Source organism: Triticum aestivum, chromosome 7A (assembly GCF_018294505.1).
Source record: "Triticum aestivum cultivar Chinese Spring chromosome 7A, IWGSC CS RefSeq v2.1, whole genome shotgun sequence".
NCBI classification, from domain to species: domain Eukaryota; kingdom Viridiplantae; phylum Streptophyta; class Magnoliopsida; order Poales; family Poaceae; genus Triticum; species Triticum aestivum.
Genome location: NC_057812.1, coordinates 358,003,662 through 358,023,871, shown reverse-complemented (window position 1 = coordinate 358,023,871; position 20,210 = coordinate 358,003,662). Strand labels below are relative to the sequence as shown.

The window sequence follows — 20,210 nt, the reverse complement described above, 5'->3', positions numbered from 1 at the left end:
CGTTGGATCCGGATCATCCCCAAACATCTACAAAATATCTCCTTTTCTTATTTGGGCTACCTAAGCTATTTTTTCCCGTCCGTCTGATTACGATCGGAGGGACCTTATACCCCCCTAAACCTATCCGACTTGCTATATATTGTGGGCAACCCTAGTTTCTAGGCACCTTGTCCCATCCATCCCATCATGCGCCGCCACTCCAAAATTCGTCCTCGGATCCCAGCGCAGCCTAGCCACCTGCCTTCTCCTCGTTTTCCCCATCGCTCCAATCATGAGCCTCCTCTCCCTCGATCCACCCATTCCCGCAGCTCCTCCCCATGGCTTCCAGATCGAGCGAGCTTGATCTCCAGCATCAGCGCCCGAGCGCTCCTTCGCCTGCCCGGAGCCCCCGCAAGCCACTGCTCCGCCCCGCTATCCTCGTCGTTGGCCCTCGCAGCGTCGCCCCGATCCAGGCCAGAGTCTGGCTTCCCTCTCCTTCCTTCTCCCCATTCTATTTCTCTTCCTCCTCTCATGGCTCTCTCTCCCGTGGATTGCAGGATCCCGTCGCCGCGCTGCCGTTTCCGGCCTCCGGCCGCTCAAGACCCGCCTCGGCCCCCCTCTGCTCCCGCCCTATGACCGAACTCCTCCAGCTCGACCCAGGCCGCCGAGCTCCCTACCGCGCTGGAGTCCCGCCGTTCCCGCGCCTCCGTCGTTCCCTCATTCCAGCACCGAGCCCTTGCACCTGCGCTGCCGCCTGCGTCCTCTGCTTCAGCCGCCGTCGACCTCCTCCGTCACGCCACAGCGCTGGACCTCCGCTTGGCCTTGTTCGTCCGCTGCCTCCTGAAGGCCATGGAGCCTTGCAGCAGACTCTCGCCGTTGCCGCAATTCGCCCCGCTGTCCAGCCGCTCAAGCCCTGCCTCGCCGCGCCTCTGCTTCGCGCGAGCAGAGATGAGAAGACTGCTGCAGCCCGCTCGTCGTCGAGCGTTGACCGCTACGCCCAAGCCGGCCTTCTTTGTTCTTGGGCAACAAGCGTGCAGTAGGCCCAGCGCCTCCTCACCCAGCCAGCCTCAAAGGCCCAACGTGAGCAGCCTAGATCCATCTAATCTGGCCTGCAGTATTTTTTTCCTTAGCTGCGATTTTATCCATTTCCAGGGATTTGCACTTTTGCAGATCAGCCCTTAAAATTCATGCATTTCATTCCTCTCAAACGGTGCATCACATGTAAAAACTTTATATATGAAAAATGCTTAAAATTGTGTATAGTTTCATAATATGTCATTTTCACCCATGTTTAAAATGATTAAATTGCTGTTTGTTTAAATTTGTTCCTATGCCATGTTAAAATGCTTTAATTCATAACTAAATAACGGTAGCTCCAAATTTAATAAACCTTATATGTAAATGGGGTAGAAAAATGCCTAGTTTAACATGGTGGCCTCACTTTGCTTGTTTAATAAATCTAAAATTATGTTTAGGGCAGAACAGTACCATAACCAAAATATGCACATGAGGATTTTTTTGGAATTGTTGTTCGTTGCTTCCGGCCTCATTTAACCTCGACTAGATAGGTAGTTTTACTTTGCTTCACCCTCTTGCCATGTTTAACAACATTTAATATTGTTGGGTACATAAACGAGATCGAACTAAATAACTTGTCATGGTGTTTCGTCAATATGCAACTAGTTGCATATTGAGCTCCACTTAATTTGTAGGGTTGCTTGTGCATTTTGCCATGCCCTGCCTCTTTAAACCGGACATGCATCATACTTGATTGTGCATCATGCCATGATTATGTGTTGGTTGTTTACTATGTTGTTTGCTTCTTTCCGGTGTTACTTCTTCGAGTTGGTTCCGATAACGTCGTGTTGTGAGGATCCGTTCGACTACGCCCGCTTGTATTCTTCATGGACTCATTCTTCTTCCTTGCGGGATTTCAGGCAAGATGACCATACCCTCGAAATCACTTCTATCTTTGCTTGCTAGTTGCTCGCTCTTTTGCTATGCCTATGCTATGATGCCTACCACTTGCTTATCATGCCTCCCATATTGTTGAACCAAGCCTCTAACCCACCTGGTCCTAGCAAACCGTTGATTGGCTATGTTACCGCTTTGCTCAGCCCTTCTTATAGCGTTGTTAGTTGCAGGTGAAGATTGAAGTTTGTTCCTTGTTGGAACATGGAGATGTTGTTCCTTGTTGGAACATGTTTACTTGTTGGGATATCACAATATCTCTTATCTAATTAATGCATCTATATACTTGGTAAAGGGTGGAAGGCTCAGCCTTATGCCTGGTATTTTGTTCCACTCTTGCCGCCCTAGTTTCCGTCATATCGGTGTTATGTTCCCGGATTTTGCGTTCCTTACGCGGTTGGGTAATAATGGGAACCCCTTGACAGTTCGCCTTGAATAAAACTCCTCCAGCAATGCCCAACCTTGGTTTTACCATTTGCACTAACAACCTACCACCTTCCCTTGGGTTCTGCAGACTCAAGGGTCATCTTTATTCTAACCCCCCCCCCGCCCCCGGCCAGTGCTCCTCTGAGTGTTGGTCTGAACTGAGCTGCCTGCAGGGCCACCTTGGGGAAACTTGAGGGTTGGTTTTACTCGTAGCTAGTCTCATCTGAGTGTGCCCTGAGAACGAGATATGTGCAGCTCCTATTGGGATTTGTCGGCACATTCGGGCGGTGTTGCTGGATTTGTTTTAACTTGTCGAAGTGTCTTGTAGAACCGGGATACCGAGTCTGATCGGAAGGTCTCGGGAGGAGGTCTATTCCTTCGTTGACCGTGAGAGCTTGTCATGGGCTAAGTTGGGACTCCCCTGCAGGGATTTGAACTTTCGAAAGTCATGCCCGCGGTTATGGGCGGATGGGAATTTGTTAACGTCCGGTTGTAGAAAACCTGAAGTTGACCTTAATGTGTAACCGTGATGGTCTCTTTCCGGCGGAGTCCAGGAAGTGAACACGGTGTTGGAGTTATGTTTGACGTAGATTGTTCTAGGATCACTTCTTGATCATACTTTTATCGACCGTGCTTTGCCTTCTCTCCTCGCTCTCATTTGCGTATGTTAGCCACCATATATGCTAGTCGCTTGCTGTAGCTCCACCTCATACCTTTACCTTACCCATAAGCTTAAATAGTCTTGATCGCGAGGGTGCGAGATTGCTGAGTCCCCGTGGCTCACAGATACTTCCAAAACCAGCTTGCAGGTGCCGATGAGACTGTGCAGATGACGCAACCAAGCTCAGGAGGAGCTCGATGAAGATCTTGTCCTTTGTGTTGTTTCGTTCTAGTTGATCAGTAGTGGAGCCCAGTTGGGGTCAATCAGGGACCTTGTCGCATTTGGGGTTCTTCTTTTATTTTGGTTCCGTAGTCGGACCTTGATTGTATTTGGATGATGTAATGCTTTATTCATGTAATTGTGTGAAGTGGATATTGTAAGCCAACTATGTATCTTTTCCCTTATTGTATTACATGGGTTGTTTGCGAAGATTACCTCACTTGCGACATTGCTTTCGATGCGATTATGCCTCTAAGTCGTGCGTCGACACGTGGGAGATATAGCCGCATCGAGGGCGTTTCAAGTTGGTATCAGAGCCTTCCCCGACCTTAGGAACCCCCATTGCTTGATCGTTTTTAGCGGCCGAGTTGTGTCTAGAAAAATGTTTTGAGTCATTTAGGAATTATATATCGGAGAGTTTAGGAATTCTTTTTACTTCCCAGTCTCCTCATCTCTCTGGTAAGGCATCCTGACATAGAGTTTTGACTCTTCTCTTCTCAAATTTCACTAAAAAAATTTTAGGATCACACGAGTATCTTGGAATCGTTCCGATGGATTTGTGACGAGAACATTGTTCTTGGTGCCTCCTGTCATTTAGGGATTGTGGCAGTGTCCCGGGGAGTTGAGCTCCGAGGTGTTTTCGTCACAATTTTATCGTTGCAGTTATGGAATACCTGAGTTTAGTTCGCCGACATCGAAAATCTCTTTTATGCAGTTGTTGGTAAGATAACCTTGACGCCACCCAGTACTGGGGCGGTAGTTCGGGAGTATTGCCATAACTCGTATAACGGATGCTTTTCGAAGGTTGAGGTAGACGATTTTCGAAGGTTTCTTGGTTATGTGTTGAAGGATGGATACAGCTGGATGTAGGATTTGTTAGTTTTGGGTGAGATATTATGCTTCCCCTGTATCCCCAACACCTGATTGCATAACCGGAAAATTTCGGGAGTTTATAAGTGGGAATTCAAGTAGCTCTTAGGATATCTTTCCGACAGATGTACGATATGAAATTGGGGTTCGACGTCTAGTGGTCCGCCTATTCACGGTTGATTTTACAGTGGTCTCGTTGTGTCTTAAAGAGTCCTTGGCTATGCCGACTCGGGGACGCTTCGTATGTCATGTGCACTGCCTTGTACATGATGGTGCTGTATAATCGAGGCTGTGTAGGCCCCACCACGAAAACTTCGGACGAAATCTCTATCATATGTTTGTTTCGACTTATTCTGCAAGCCAATCCTTTGTTTTGTTTTGAGTTGTAGTATTTGAGTTGCTTCGAAGTCAAATGTTGATTCCATCCCTTGTTTAAGAGGTGTTCTCATATTCCTATGTGAATACTAATCCTTTTGGATCATCGAGTTTGTCATGTTAATTCTTTTTCAACCGGCGTGTCTCTCTTCAAGTGGATCCAATCTTGTCAACATTCGCAAGATCTATTATCAGTTCTTCTCAACGGTGTTTGTTTCATCCGTCCCAAGTTGTCTTTGTTTTCCCCACCCTCCCAACCCTTTTTCCTTCAAGGATTCGGATTTCTTATTCAACTATCATGTTATTGATGTGAAGCCTCTCCATTCTTTTCCGTCAATATTCTTATCCGGTGAATATCAGGAAGATAGTAGCGGAGTTTCAAGTTCATCATTATTCGTTCTCTTTCTTCTCCGGTGGATTCAATTCAAGCTTTGGTATTGAGCATAGTCTTTTCTTTTTGCCCAATGCCTATTTATGCCGGTGCACCTCTTAATCTTCCCGCTTGCTATTCTTTTGTTCCTGAGTGCTCAAGATATCTCGAAGATTCGTGTTTCCACTCTACATTCGATCAAGCTCTTTCGAGGATGTTATCTCATTCAAGCCATTTAATTCAACCGGTGCAATCTTTTTAATCATTCCACGGTGTTTCCTTTCAGTGAGCCCTAACCCACAGGTCTTTTCCCAGGATCTTACCTGACTCTTCTTATTTTCCCGGAGCTATCCAAATTTCTTTTTGAAGTGTGACGTAAGAATGAATTTTCATCAATCAGAGGGTTTCTCCAAGATCTTTCAAATTCTTTTCATCGTTGGCTCAACCTCTTCGTTTTGATTCTTCCGGAGTGCCTAAATAAGTCATGATGGTATTTCTCGTCGTCATTCTCAGTTTGGAAGACCGAAGAAGATTCTTCTTCCAACCTTGCTCCATTCTCTTCATGATTCGTCATTCGAGATTGTTGCCATCCTCTCATAACTGTTTTCGATTGTCAGAATTCTTTCTCACCCATTCGGAGTAATTCAGGAGTCTTTTCAGTTTGATTCTCCGAAGGCCATCATTTCGGGATTATTCATTCTCAGCTTTCAGCTATCATTCTCCAATTTTACCGGTGCTTCGTTGAAGTGATCTTTAATCAGCTCGTGATCTCTTCGTTCTCATGTATCTTAATCCTCTCAAGCATCTTCGTTCATTTTATAATTCTTCCCGGTGTGTCTTTATCTTCTCTTCGTTCATTTTCAATGCTTATGGTGGTTCGTTCAAGATTTTTTTCTTCTTCTTATCATATCAATTCATTCATTGTTTCCTAATTCTACCGGTGGTTCGTGGAAGACATTCTCAAGTTTATGTTATATCTCTCTTAATCCTTTCTACGAGAATAAGTAGTATGCCAAATCCGTTGCTTGTCATCAATTTAAATTGGTGAAGGATAAGCATAATGTAATTCTTATTCTTGTTTCATCGAGTGAATTCAATTCCTTATTCCGGAGGTTCATCAAATTCGCGATTTCACTTGATTCATCTTTCTTTTCCCGGAGTTCCAAGTTCTCTCAATTATTTCACCACGGAGATTCATCTAAATCGTTACAAGGATTCAACTTGTGTTTTCGACTTCTCTTTCCTTTCGTTTGACCATTCTTTTGTTTACCAGAGTTCTTCATGGAGGCTCTACATGACGGTTCATAAAGGATTTAATTCGTTCTCGAAGAGTTCATTGAGATTCTTTTCAGAGGAGTTCAAGCATTCTTCATCTTGTAATCCGGAGTGCAGTTCTTCCTATCTAATCTTTTGAGGTGGTGTTATGTCATTCTTGTCAATTTGAGTTCGTGTTTCATGATTCACATCTTTTCAAGAATGAGATATTTTAAATCCATCAATCTCTTCATTGGAATTATCTTGGGTTATATTTCACCTAAATCCTTCCCTAAGGTTTGTTGCTATCTATGGCGCTTATAAAGGACCCAAGTTCTTCTTTATCCTCCCGGTGAAATAGTTTCTCGTCTCCTTGTTGATGTCAATCCAATCAAATCTTTTCCGTGAGTGGCAAGTTGTCACCTCATAATGTTGAGATGCCTTCTATAAGACCATATCAAGCCTATTCTTTTCGTTGTTGGTGTTCCAACAACTCCGTTCGACTTTTCTCCTGAGGATGCCTTTTCAAGCTCTTTTGTGGCAGAAGTTGACATTTTCTTCTCCATTCTTTTATTTCAATTAACTATATTCTATTCTTTCATTCCGGAGGCATTGTGGTGTTGTTCTTTTCACCCATCTTCTTGTTTGCTCAGGACTGTGTTCTTTTCTCGGTTTATACATTTAACCGGAGTGTTGTGCTCTCTGCTCAAGTTCTTTTCATCTTATCAAGTCTTGCATATTTTTTCAACCGGAGTGCTGCTCGAAGTTGTTATTCCTCGTTACTCTTCCCTACCGGAGTGCTTTCAACTTTGTCATCCTCGTTGCATTCTTTCTTTCAATTTGTTCAACCTTTCAAGGTTCGTAGTTTCACTCGTTTGTCAAAGAAGCAACTTAGTTTTACCTCTTCTCTTTTCTCTTCCATTTTCCCTCCGGTGCCATCCTAGATCTCGGGACGAGATCCTCTCGTAGTGGTGGAGTGTTGTGACGCCCCGAGACCGATGTGCCAGGTGTCTTCCAGTTATTCGTTGTTGTTGCCATGTCTTTTGCTTGCGTGTCGCATCATATCATGTCATCATGTGCATTGCATCATCATGTTTTCAAAACTTGCATTCGTCCGGGTTCTCCGAGTTCTCTCTGTTGTCCGTCCTGAGCCCAACCACACTTGCACGCGCTCGCGGCATGTCCGAATAGTATTTTATAAGTGGCCAGAAAATGTTCTCGGAATGGGATGAAAGTTGGCGTGCGGTGTTGTTTTGTTGTTAGTAGTCCGCCTGCCAAGTTTCATCACGTTCGGAGTCCGTTTGACGCCCCAACAAATAACTATAGCGGCAATATAGCCGGTCTAACGTCGGACGTTTTCGGTCTCCGGAAATAGTCGCCGGGCCTCTCTCTCTCTTTTCTCTTCTCTCAGCTCGAGACCGTCTACACAGTCCACTGCCTACCGCCAAGCCCAACCTAACCTCTCTTGTCAGCCCGCGGCCCTGCTCGCGCGCGCGTCCGGAAGTTGCCCTGGACCCAACCCGGACCATCGTCACCGTTGGATCCGGATCATCCCCAAACATCTACAAAATATCTCCTTTTTCTTATTTGGGCTACCTAAGCTATTTTTTCCCGTCCATCTGATTACGATCGGAGGGACCTTATACCCCCCCTAAACCTATCCGGCTTGCTATATATTGTGGGCAACCCTAGTTTCTAGGCACCTTGTCCCATCCATCCCATCATGCGCCGCCACTCCAAAATTCGTCCTCGGATCCCAGCGCAGCCTAGCCACCTGCCTTCTCCTCATTTTCCCCATCGCTCCAATCACGAGCCTCCTCTCCCTCGATCCACCCATTCCCGCAGCTCCTCCCCATGGCTTCCAGATCGAGCAAGCTTGATCTCCAACATCAGCGCCCGAGCGCTCCTTCGCCTGCCCGGAGCCCCCGCAAGCCACTGCTCCGCCCCGCTGTCCTCGTCGTTGGCCCTCACGGCGTCGCCCCGATCCAGGCCAGAGTTTGGCTTCCCTCTCCTTCCTTCTCCCCATTCTATTTCTCCTCCTCCTCTCATGGCTCTCTCTCCCGTGGATTGCAGGATCCCGTCGCCGCGCTGCCGTTTCCGGCCTCCGGCCGCTCAAGACCCGCCTCGGCCCCCCTCTGCTCCCGCCCTGCGACCGAACTCCTCCAGCTCGACCCAGGCCCCCGAGCTCCCTACCGCGCTGGAGAGCCGCCGTTCCCGCGCCTCCGTCGTTCCCTCGTTCTAGCACCGAGCCCCTGCGCCTGCGCCACCGCCTGCGTCCTCTGCTTCAGCCGCCGTCGACCTCCTCCGTCACGCCTCAGCGTCGGACCTCCGCTTGGCCTTGTTCGTCCGCTGCCTCCTGAAGGCCATGGAGCCTCGCAGCAGACGCTCGCCGTTGCCGCAGTTCACCCCGCTGTCCAGCCGCTCAAGCCCTGCCTCGCCGCGCCTCTGCTTCGCGCGAGCAGAGATGAGAAGACTGCTGCAGCCCGCTCGTCGTCGAGCGTTGACCGCTACGCCCAAGCCGGCCTTCTTTGTTCTTGGGCAACAAGCACGCAGTAGGCCCAGCGCCTCCTCACCCAGCCAGCCTCAAAGGCCCAACGTGAGCAGCCCAGATCCATCTAATCCGGCCTGTAGTATTTTTTTCCTTAGCTGCGATTTTATCCATTTCCAGGGATTTGCACTTTTGCAGATCAGCCCTTAAAATTCATGCATTTCATTCCTCTCAAACGGTGCATCACATGTAAAAACTTTATATATGAAAAATGCTTAAAATTGTGTATAGTTTCATAATATGTCATTTTCACCCATGTTTAAAATTATTAAATTGCTGTTTGTTTAAATTTGTTCCTATGCCATGTTAAAATGCTTTAATTCATAACTAAATAACCGTAGCTCCAAATTTAATAAACCTTATATGTAAATGGGGTAGAAAAATGCCTAGTTTAATATGGTGGCCTCACTTTGCTTGTTTAATAAATCTAAAATTATGTTTAGGGCAGAACAGTACCATAACAAAAATATGCACATGAGGATTTTTCCGGAATTGTTGTTCGTTGCCTCCGGCCTCATTTAACCTCGACTAGATAGGTAGTTTTACTTTGCTTCACCCTCTTGCCATGTTTAACAACATTTAATATTGTTGGGTACATAAACGAGATCGAACTAAATAACTTGTCGTGGTGTTTCGTCAATATGCAACTCGTTGCATATTGAGCTCCACTTAATTTGTAGGGTTGCTTGTGCATTTTGCCATGCCATGCCTCTTTAAACCGGACATGCATCATACTTGATTGTGCATCATGCCATGATTATGTGTTGGTTTTTTACTATGTTGTTTGCTTCTTTCCGGTGTTACTTCTTCGAGTTGGTTCCGATAACGTCGTGTTGTGAGGATCCGTTCGACTACGCCCGCTTGTATTCTTCATGGACTCATTCTTCTTCCTTGCGGGATTTCAGGCAAGATGACCATACCCTCGAAATCACTTCTATCTTTGCTTGCTAGTTGCTTGCTCTTTTGCTATGCCTATGCTACGATGCCTACCACTTGCTTATCATGCCTCCCATATTGTTGAACCAAGCCTCTAACCCACCTTGTCCTAGCAAACCGTTGATTCGCTATGTTACCGCTTTGCTCAGCCCCTCTTATAGCGTTGTTAGTTGCAGGTGAAGATTGAAGTTTGTTCCTTTTTGGAACATGGAGATGTTGTTCCTTGTTGGAACATGTTTACTTGTTGGGATATCACAATATCTCTTATCTAATTAATGCATCTATATACTTGGTAAAGGGTGGAAGGATCGGCCTTATGTCTGGTGTTTTGTTCCACTCTTGCCGCCCTAGTTTCCGTCATATCGGTGTTATGTTCCCGGATTTTGCGTTCCTTACGCGGTTGGGTAATAATGGGAACCCCTTGACAGTTCGCCTTGAATAAAACTCCTCCAGCAATGCCCAACCTTGGTTTTACCATTTGCACTAACAACCTACCACCTTCCCTTGGGTTCTGCAGACTCAAGGGTCATCTTTATTCTAACCCCCCGGGCCAGTGCTCCTCTGAGTGTTGGTCCGAACCGAGCTGCCTGCGGGGCCACCTCGGGGAAACTTGAGGGTTGGTTTTACTCGTAGCTAGTCTCATCTGAGTGTGCCCCGAGAACAAGATATGTGCAGCTCCTATTGGGATTTGTTAGCACATTCGGGCGGTGTTGCTGGATTTGTTTTAACTTGTCGAAGTGTCTTGTAGAATCGGGATACCGAGTCTGATCGGAAGGTATTGGGAGGAGGTCTATTCCTTCGTTGACCGTGAGATCTTGTCATGGGCTAAGTTGGGACTCCCCTGCAGGGATTTGAACTTTCGAAAGCCGTGCCCGCGGTTATGGGCAGATGGGAATTTGTTAACGTCCGGTTGTAGAAAACCTGAAGTTGACCTTAATTAAAATACATCAACCGCGTGTGTAACCGTGATGGTCTCTTTCCGGCGGAGTCCGGGAAGTGAACACGGTGTTGGAGTTATGTTTGACGTAGATTGTTCTAGGATCACTTCTTGATCATACTTTTATTGACCGTGCTTTGCCTTCTCTCCTCGCTCTCATTTGCGTATGTTAGCCACCATATATGCTAGTCGCTTGCTGTAGCTCCACCTCATACCTTTACCTTACCCATAAGCTTAAATAGTCTTGATCGCGAGGGTGCGAGATTGCTGAGTCCCCGTGGCTCACAGATACTTCCAAAACCAGCTTGCAGGTGCTGATGAGACCATGCATATGATGCAACCAAGCTCAGGAGGATCTCGATGAAGATCTTGTCCTTTGTGTTGTTTCGTTCTAGTTGATCAGTAGTGGAGCCCAGTTGGGGTCAATCGGGGACCTTGTCGCATTTAGGGTTCTTCTTTTATTTTGGTTCCGTAGTCGGACCTTGATTGTATTTGGATGATGTAATGCTTTATTCATGTAATTGTGTGAAGTGGCGATTGTAAGCCAACTATGTATCTTTTCCCTTATTGTATTACATGGGTTGTTTGCGAAGATTACCTCACTTGCGACATTGCTTTCGATGCGGTTATGCCTCTAAGTCGTGCTTCGACACGTGGGAGATATAGCCGCATCGAGGGTGTTTCACCAGGAGACTTGGAGTGGAAGTCTGGTACTCCGTGAGGCGGCCACGAGGCAGTAGGGCGCGCCCAGGGGGGTAGGCGCGCCCCCACCCTTGTGGGCCCCACGGAGCTCCACCGACGTACTTCTTTCGCCTATATATACCCTTATACCCTAAAAACACCAGGGGGAGCCACGAAACCACTTTTCCACTACCACAACCTTCTGTACCTGTGAGATCCCATCTTGGGGCCTTTTTCGATGATCTGCCGGAGGGGGAATCGATCACGGAGGGCTTCTACATCAACACCATAGCCTCTCCGATGAAGCGTGAGTAGTTTACCGCAGACCTTTGGGTCCATAGTTATTAGCTAGATGGCTTCTTCTCTCTCTTTGATCTTCAATACAAAGTTCTCCTCGATGTTCTTGGAGATCTATTCGATGTAATACTCTTTTGCGGTGTGTTTGCCAAGATCCGATGAATTGTGGGTTTATGAACTTGATTATCTATGAATATTATTTGATTCTTTTCTGAATTCTTATATGCATGATTTGATATCTTTGCAAGTCTGTTCAAATTATCGGTTTTGTTTGGCCTACTAGATTGATCTTTCTTGCAATGGTAGAAGTGCTTAGCTTTGGGTTCAATCTTACGGTGTCCTTTCCCGGTGACAGTAGGGGCAGCAAGGCACATATTATATTGTTGCCATCGAGGATAAAAAGACGGGGTTTATGTCATATTGCTTGAGTTTATCCCTCTGCATCATGTCATCTTGCTTAATGTGTTACTCTGTTCTTATGAACTTAATACTCTAGATGCATGCTGGATAGCAATTGATGTGTGGAGTAATAGTAGTAGGTGCAGAATCGTTTCGATCTACTTGACACGGATATGATGCCTATAGTTATGATCATTGCCTTAGATATCTTCATAACTATGCACTTTTCTATCAATTGCTTGGCAGTAATTTGTTCACCCACCATAATACATGCCATCATGAGAGAAGCCACTAGTGAATCCTGTGACCCCCGGGACTCTTTCTTATATATTGCATCTCTTTTATTATCGTATCTCGTTTACTATTTTGCAATATTTACTTTCCATTCTATACAACAAAATACCAAAAATATTTATCTTACTATCTCTATCAGATCTCACTTTCGCAAGTGACCGTGAAGGGATTGACAACCCATTTATCGCGTTGGTTGCGAGGTTATTGATTGTTTGTGCAGGTACTAGGTGACTTGTGTGTTGTCACCTACTGGATTGATACCTTGGTTCTCAAAAACTGAGGGAAATACTTATGCTACTTTGGTGCATCACCCTTTCCTCTTCAAGGGAAAACCAATGCATGCTCAAGAGGTAGCAAGAAGGATTTCTGGTGCCATTGCCAGGGAGATCTACGCCAAGTTGAGACATACCAAGTACCCATCATAAACTCTTCTCCCTCGCATTACATTATTTGCCTCTGGTTTTCCTCTCCCCCACTTCACCTTTGCCGTTTCATTGGCCCTCTTCCGTTCATCTCTTTTCGCTTGCCTCTTGTGTGTTCATTCTTAGTGCGGTTTGTCACCATCATGTCTGAAACTGGGGAGGTTATCATTGGAAAGGATAGTAGTAACGATGAGAGAAACTTTGATGCTTTTAATAATACGCATGAAGAACCTACTATTTTACACACTAAAAAGTTTCAGATTGGTAGTGGTAATATTGTTGGAAAAGGAGTTATTCAAGATTTCTTTACTTCCGCTGGTGCTTTGCCCACTATGGGCGGGTCTATTCTTCATAAAACTAGTAGTCTTGCAGATGCTATATCTTTGCTCGTGGTTGAACTTGAAAGACAATTTATCCACATGCATCCTTGCATACAAAGGATTTTTCTAGAATTTTCCAATATTGAGCATTCTTCTATTAAGCGAGCAACTACCATCTTTTTTGCTCATGAGTTCAGATTTATAATAAAAGAGGCCAACGAAATTTTTGCGCATTATAGGGTGGATGCCGGCCGTCCCCCCATAGAAGCAATCTATTTTTATCAAGAAGGCATAATGCGTTTACGCTCTTTAGATCATGTTGCTTTTAATGAAAACCTTAGAAAAAAGGTTCCCACCGATGTTCTAGTTGAAAGGATTTCTGAACTTAATGATAATTTTGCTATCCAGAACAATGCGTTAGGTTTCTCTTGAACAAAGGCTCATGACTTTTTGCTAAAAGAATGCTTATAATGATGAATTGGTTGTGCAATATGAGGGGCCAAAGGAGGAACCAATACCTCCCGAGCTTGATCTTGGGGACTTTTGTCCCATTAAATTTAGTCCTTTTGATTACTTTTGCCTGCCACAAAGAAAACTTCCTACTGAACGTAGGGAGTATGAAATGAGTTTCCGCGATCTGCCTTATCATTATCATGACAATACCTAGATCTATTCTTGCTTTTATGCCTAGCTAGGGGCATTAAACGATAGCGCTTGTTGGGAGACAACCCAATTTTATTTTTGTTCTTTACTTTTTGTTCCTGTTTAGTAATAAATAATTTAGCTAGACTCTGTTATGATTGTGTTTTTTATGTTTTAATTAGTGTTTGTGCCAACTAAAGCCTTTAGGTTCTTCTTGGGTGATTATTGTTTGATCTTGCTGATAAAAACAGAAAATATGCGCTCACGAAAATAATTTTCATTTTTTTTACCAGAGAGTGATAAAATACCAAAATTCCTACTTCAGTAGATCAATATATAAATTTTCCTCGTCGTCCTAATTTGTCAGAATTTTTGGAGTTACAGAAGTATTCAAAACCTTCAGATTGCTACAGACTGTTCTGTTTTTGACAGATTCTGTTTTTCTCGTGTTGTTTGCTTATTTTGATGAATCTATGGCTAGTATCGGGGGGTATGAACCATAGAGAAGTTGGAATACAGTAGGTTGAACACCAATATAAATAAATAATGAGCTAATTACAGTACCTTAAATTGGTGGTTTATTTTCTTATACTAACGGAGCTCACGAGATTTTCTGTTGAGTTTTGTGTTGTGATGTTTTCAAGTTTTTGGGTAAAGATTTGATGGATTTTGGAACAAGGAGTGGCAAGAGCCTTAACTTGGGGATTCCCAAGGCACCCCAAGGTAAAATTCAAGGACAACCAAAATCCTAAGCTTGGGGATGCCCCGAAAGACATCCCCTCTTTTGTCTTCGTCTATCGGTAACTTTAATTGAGGCTATATTTCTATTCACCACATGATATGTGTTTTGCTTGGAGCGTCTTGTATGATTTGAGTCTTTGCTTTTTAGTTTACCACAATCATCCTTGCTATACACACCTTTTGGGAGATACACGCATGAATCGGAATTTATTAGAATACACTATGTGCTTCACTTATATATTTTGAGCTATACAATTTTGCTCTAGTGCTTCACTTATATCTTTTTAGAGCACGGTGGTGGTTTTATTTTATAGAAATTATTGATCTCTCATGCTTCACTTATATTATTTTGAGAGTCTTTTAGAACAGCATGGTAATTTGCTTCGGTTATAAAATTAGTCCGAATATGATGGGCATCCAAGATGGGTATAATAAAAACTTTCATATAAAGTGCGTTGAATAGTAGGAGAAGTTTGATACTTGATGATTGTTTCGAGACATGAGGTTGGTGATATTAGAGTCATGCTAGTTGAGTAATTGTGAATTTGAGAAATACTTGTGTTGAGGTTTGCAAGTCCCATAGCATGCACGTATGGTAACCGTTGTGTAACAAATTTTAAGCACAAGGTATTTCTTTGATTGTCTTCCTTATGAGTGGCGGTCGGGGATGAGCGATGGTATTTTCCTACCAATCTATCCCCCTAGGAGCATGCACGTAGTGCTTGGTTTTTGATGAGTTGTAGATTTTTTTCAGTAAGTATGTGAGTTCTTTATGACTAATGTTGAGTCCATGGATTATACGCACTCTCACCCTTCCACCATTGCTAGCCTCTCTAGTACCGCGCAACTTTCGCCGGTACCATAAACCCACCATTTACCTTCCTCAAAACAGCCACCATACCAACCTATTATGGAATTTCCATAGCCATTACGAGATATATTGCCATGCAACTTTCGACCGTTCCGTTTATTATGACACGATCCATCATTGTCATATTGCCTTGCATGATCATGTAGTTGACATCGTATTTGTGGCAAAGCCACCGTTATAATTTTTTAATACATGTCACTCTTGATTCATTGCACATCCCGGTACACCATCGGAGGCACGCATATAGAGTCATATTTTTGTTCTAAATATCAAGTTGTAATCTTTGAGTTGTAAATAAATAGAAGTGTGATGATCATCATTATTAGAGCATTGTCCCATGTGAGGAAAAAAAGAGAAAGGCCAAAAAAAATGGGAAGGCCCAAAAAATGAGAGAAAGAGAGAAGGGACAATGTACTATCCTTTTTCCACACTTGTTCTTTAAAGTAGCACCATGATCTTCATGATACAGAGTCTCTTATTTTGTCACTTCCATATACTAGTGGGAAATTTTCATTATAGAACTTGGCTTGTATATTCCGACGATGGGCTTCCTCAAATGCCCTAGGTCTTCGTGAGCAAGCAAGTTGGATGCACACACACTTTGTTTCTTTTGTTGAGCTTTCATACATTTATAGCTCTAGTGCATCCGTTGCATGGCAATCCCTACTCACTCACATTGACATCTATTGATGGGCATCTCCATAGCCCATTGATACGCCTAGTTGATGTGAGACCATATTCCTCCTTTTTGTCTTCTCCGCAACCACCACTCTATTCCACCTATAGTGCTATGTCCATGGCTCACGCTCATGTATTGCGTGAAAGTTGAAAAGGTTTGAGATTACTAAAGTATGAAAAATTGCTTGGCTTGTCATCGGGGTTGTGCATGATTTGAGTATTTTGTGTGACGAAGATGTAGCATGACCAAACTATATGATTTTGTAGGGATGAACTTTCTTTGGCCATGTTATTTTGAGAGGAAATAATTCCTTTGTTAGTATGCTTGAAGTATTATTATTTTTATCTCAATATTAAACTTTTGTCTTGAATCTTTCGGATCTGAAAATTCATGCCACAATAAAGAAAATTACATTGATAAATATGTTAGGTAGCATTCCACATCAAAAATTCTGTTTTATCATTTACCTACTCGAGGACGAGCAGGAATTAAGCTTGGGGATGCTTGATACGTCTCCAATGTATCTATAATTTTTGATTGTTCCATGCTATTATATTATCTATTTTGTATGTTTAATGGGCTTTAATATGCTCTTTTATATTATTTTTGGGACTAACCTATTAACCGGAGGCCCACTGCCAATTTCTGTTTTTTTTTGCCTATTTCAGAGTTTCGCTGAAACGGAATCCCAAACGGAATCCAAACGGAATGAAACCTTCCAGATGATCTTTCTTGGACCGAAAGCAAACCAGGAGACTTGGAGTGGAATTCTGGAACTTCGTGAGGCGGCCACAAGACAGGAGGGCGCGCCCAGGGGGTAAGCACGCCCCCACCCTCATGGGCCCCATGGAGCTCCACCGACGTACTTCTTTCGCCTATATATACCCTTATACCCTAGAAACACCAGGGGGAGCCATGAAACCACTTTTCCACCACCGCAACCTTCTGTACCCATGAGATCCCATCTTGGGGCCTTTTTAGGTGATCTACCGGAGGGGGAATCGATCACGGAGGGCTTCTACATCAACACCATAGCCTCTCCAATGAAGAGTGAGTACTTTACCATAAACCTTCAGGTCTATAGTTATTAGCTAGATGGCTTCTTCTCTCTCTTTTGCGGTGTGTTTGCTGAGATCCGATGAATTGTGGGTTTATGAACTTGATTATATATGAATATTATTTGGTTCTTCTTTGAATTCTTATATGCATGATTTGATATCTTTGCAAGTCTCTTCGAATTACCGGTTTAGTATGGCATACTAGATTGATCTTTCTTGCAATGGGAGAAGTGCTTAGCTTTGGGTTCAATCTTGCGGTGTCCTTTCCCAGTGATAGTAGGGGCAGCAAGGCACGTATTGTATTGTTGCCATCGAGGATGAAAAGATGGGGTTTATGTCATATTGCTTGAGTTTATCCCTCTACATCATGTCATCTTGCTTAATGCGTTACTCTGTTCTTATGAACTTAATACTCTAGATGCATGCTGGATAGCGGTCGATGTGTGGAGTAGTAGATGCAGAATCATTCCGATCTACTTGACACGGAAGTGATGCATATATTCATGATCATTGCCTTAGATATCTTCATAACTATGCACTTTTCTATTAATTGATCGGCAGTAATTTGTTCACCCACCGTAATACATGCTATCATGAGAGAAGCCACTAGTGAAACCTATGGCCCCCGGGTCTCTTTCTTATTATATTGCATCTCTTTTATTATCGTCTCTCGTTAACAATTTTGCAATCTTTACTTTCCAATCTATACAACAAAATACAAAAAAATATTTATCTTACTATCTGTATCATACCTCACTTTCGCAAGTAATCGTGCAGGGATTACAACCCCTTTATCGCATTGGTTGCGAGGTTCTTGATTGTTTGTGCGGGTACTAGGTGACTTTTGCATTGTCTCCTACTGGATTGATACCTTGGTTCTCAAAAACTGAGGGAAATACTTACGCTACTTTGTTGCATCACTCTTTCCTCTTCAAGGGAAAACCAACACATGCTCAAGAGGTAGCATTAGGCATCACTGAAGTCTTCCTGTCCGCATGATCTGAAGACTTGTTACACTTGAGGACTATGAACCCTCCAGCCGGTTCGGCGTCACGTTTTGAGCATCCAAGAATCATTGTGGATCACCGGTGAACGAAGTCTGTGAAGGTTTGGAAGTCTACCTTGAAGACTTACCAGAGTGATTGGATGAGGATTGTGTGTCCTTAGCTCAAGAGGAATAAGGTGAAGACACGGTCTTCTGAGTAAAATCTCAGCCTCCCTAATCAGACATACAGTTGTCACAACAACTAGAACTGGTCTACCAAATCCATGTCTTCACCAAGCTACAGGTTCTATCCTTCACTTCCCTTTACTTTACGGTTTGTCTTTGTGAAGTCATTGCCTGCCTGTGTGGTCTGATTGACTTCACTAATGGTAGACTATTTACTGTTTGGCTTCATACTGTCTTGCATCCTGATCCATACTACCTAGCTGCTGATAGTCTTCATGCTTTCACTTCATTGCTTACTTGACTATGGCTTGCCTAGGGTAGTCTACCTTCCGCTGCATATCAATAGGATCATTTCTACTGTTTGTCTTCAAAGCCCCCGTGTTTTGAAGACATTCGTAAAAATCACCTATTCAAGCCCCTCTAGTCAATAACTAGCATTTTCAGGTAGAACACCCATATGCAAACCGACAGCTTCCCCAGGAAGCCAAGAGAAAATGTGCTGAGCAGGATTTCTGCAACTCTTGATCGCAAACGTTTTAGATAGAATACCCATACGCAAAGTGAGAGCTATGGTCTTCCCCCTAAGTCAAGGGAAAATTCGCAGCGCTGGATTTGTGTATCCCTTCAACGCAAACGGTTGTTTTGGATGACCCGTGTGCAACCACGTACAAAAAATTTGGTAAGATATGCATCTATCATATTAGGTATGTTGCCATTTGTCAAACTGGAAAGATTAACATTTGTTGATCTAGTAACATTGCCATTTGTCAATCCTTGTAACACTGCGATTTGCCAAAATATGCAGCTAAAAATCACTGGCACTATCTAATTTTTGCAACTAAAATTCAGTAATTAAGCATAGATTTCATTCATAGATTAAGCAGTCATTCTTAATTTATACAAACAGTTCAACTCGATAGCTGAACCGACCAAACTTTTCCCCAATTGCTGCCAACCGTACTGAAATAGCTAGTTGAACTATATATACTAGCTAATTTGAAGTATGTTGTACAGTTCCACCACATCTATAGTCAGATGAACTGAACAAAATAGCCCCTAAATACTACTACTATGGACGGGCTTCGTGCTACTTCCGGCAGCCTCTCCTCTGCTGAGCACACTCAGTAAGAGGCAGAGGAGGAGTAGCCAACCGACAAGCTGGACAACTGTAATACGGTGCGTGCCGCTGTTGCACGTTCAGCGACGCTCGCTAGCTCGAACGCCCACTGCCACTCCAGACAACCCCTCTCGAAGCGGCAGAACTGCTTGTAGATCTCCTGATTCCTCGCCTCTGCGTTGGTGTGTGTTGCGGCGGCTGCGGTAAGGCTCTTTGCATGCTCGACGAGGCGCTCCTCCTCCTCCTGTAGGAACTCGATGTAGCGCGCAAGGTCGCTGACGCACGTGCGGGCCTCCACCTCCGCCTCCCTATTTCGGGCGGCGGTGGCGGAGCGGGTGATGATCCCGGCGGTCGACGCTGGGCTGGCGGCCACGGCGGCCGACGATGGGGTGGCAGCCATGATGGCCACCTCCCACCTTCGGGCCATGTCAGTGCAACAAACCCTGGGTTTGTTGCCCAGACTGTGCACAGGCACGGGAACGAGATTGAAGCACCATCCCAAGTCAGAGTACGAGGATCGAAGAGATTTGAAGGACCAACATGCAGATCAGAGGGACCAATATCAAGCCAGAGAAGCAAGGTATCATCAAGAGAAAATTTTCCCTTGCCGGGCAGGCGAGCCCAGCAAGGGGCGAGGCCACCCCTAGAAGCAGACAACCAGGGTGCCCTGGCAGGGCCTGCCGGGGCTCACGAAGGCAGAACCACCTCACTAACTACTCCACAACGACCCACATCGTCGATCAGTGCAGTGTCAAGCCGCAAAGTGATTAAGTGGCAGCCATTCACCATGTTGCAGCCATTTCCTACAGGAGGAACCCACGGATGACACCCGTCCTATGACGTGTCAAGAGAATAGGCGCAGAGCTGGCGAGATAGCCCAGCAAGCCTTGCCAGGCAACCAATGATGTGACGTTAAGCGGTGCATTTAATGCGCCCTGTTAGCCCGCAGAGTTAGGTATGATAGCACTGTTT

The 20,210-nt window shown here is 44.5% G+C and overlaps 1 protein-coding gene across 1 annotated transcript; it reads left to right on the top strand.

Moving 5' to 3' along the window:
- Nucleotides 1–180: 180 nt before the first annotated feature.
- On the top strand, nt 181–1,083 carry LOC123151481 (translation initiation factor IF-2-like). Its single transcript, XM_044571180.1, has 2 exons — nt 181–458; nt 537–1,083. Exons 1-2 carry the CDS (start codon nt 318–320, stop codon nt 1,017–1,019), a joined length of 624 nt encoding a protein of 207 aa, XP_044427115.1. The 5' UTR covers nt 181–317; the 3' UTR covers nt 1,020–1,083.
- The last annotated feature ends 19,127 nt before the right edge of the window (nt 1,084–20,210 follow it).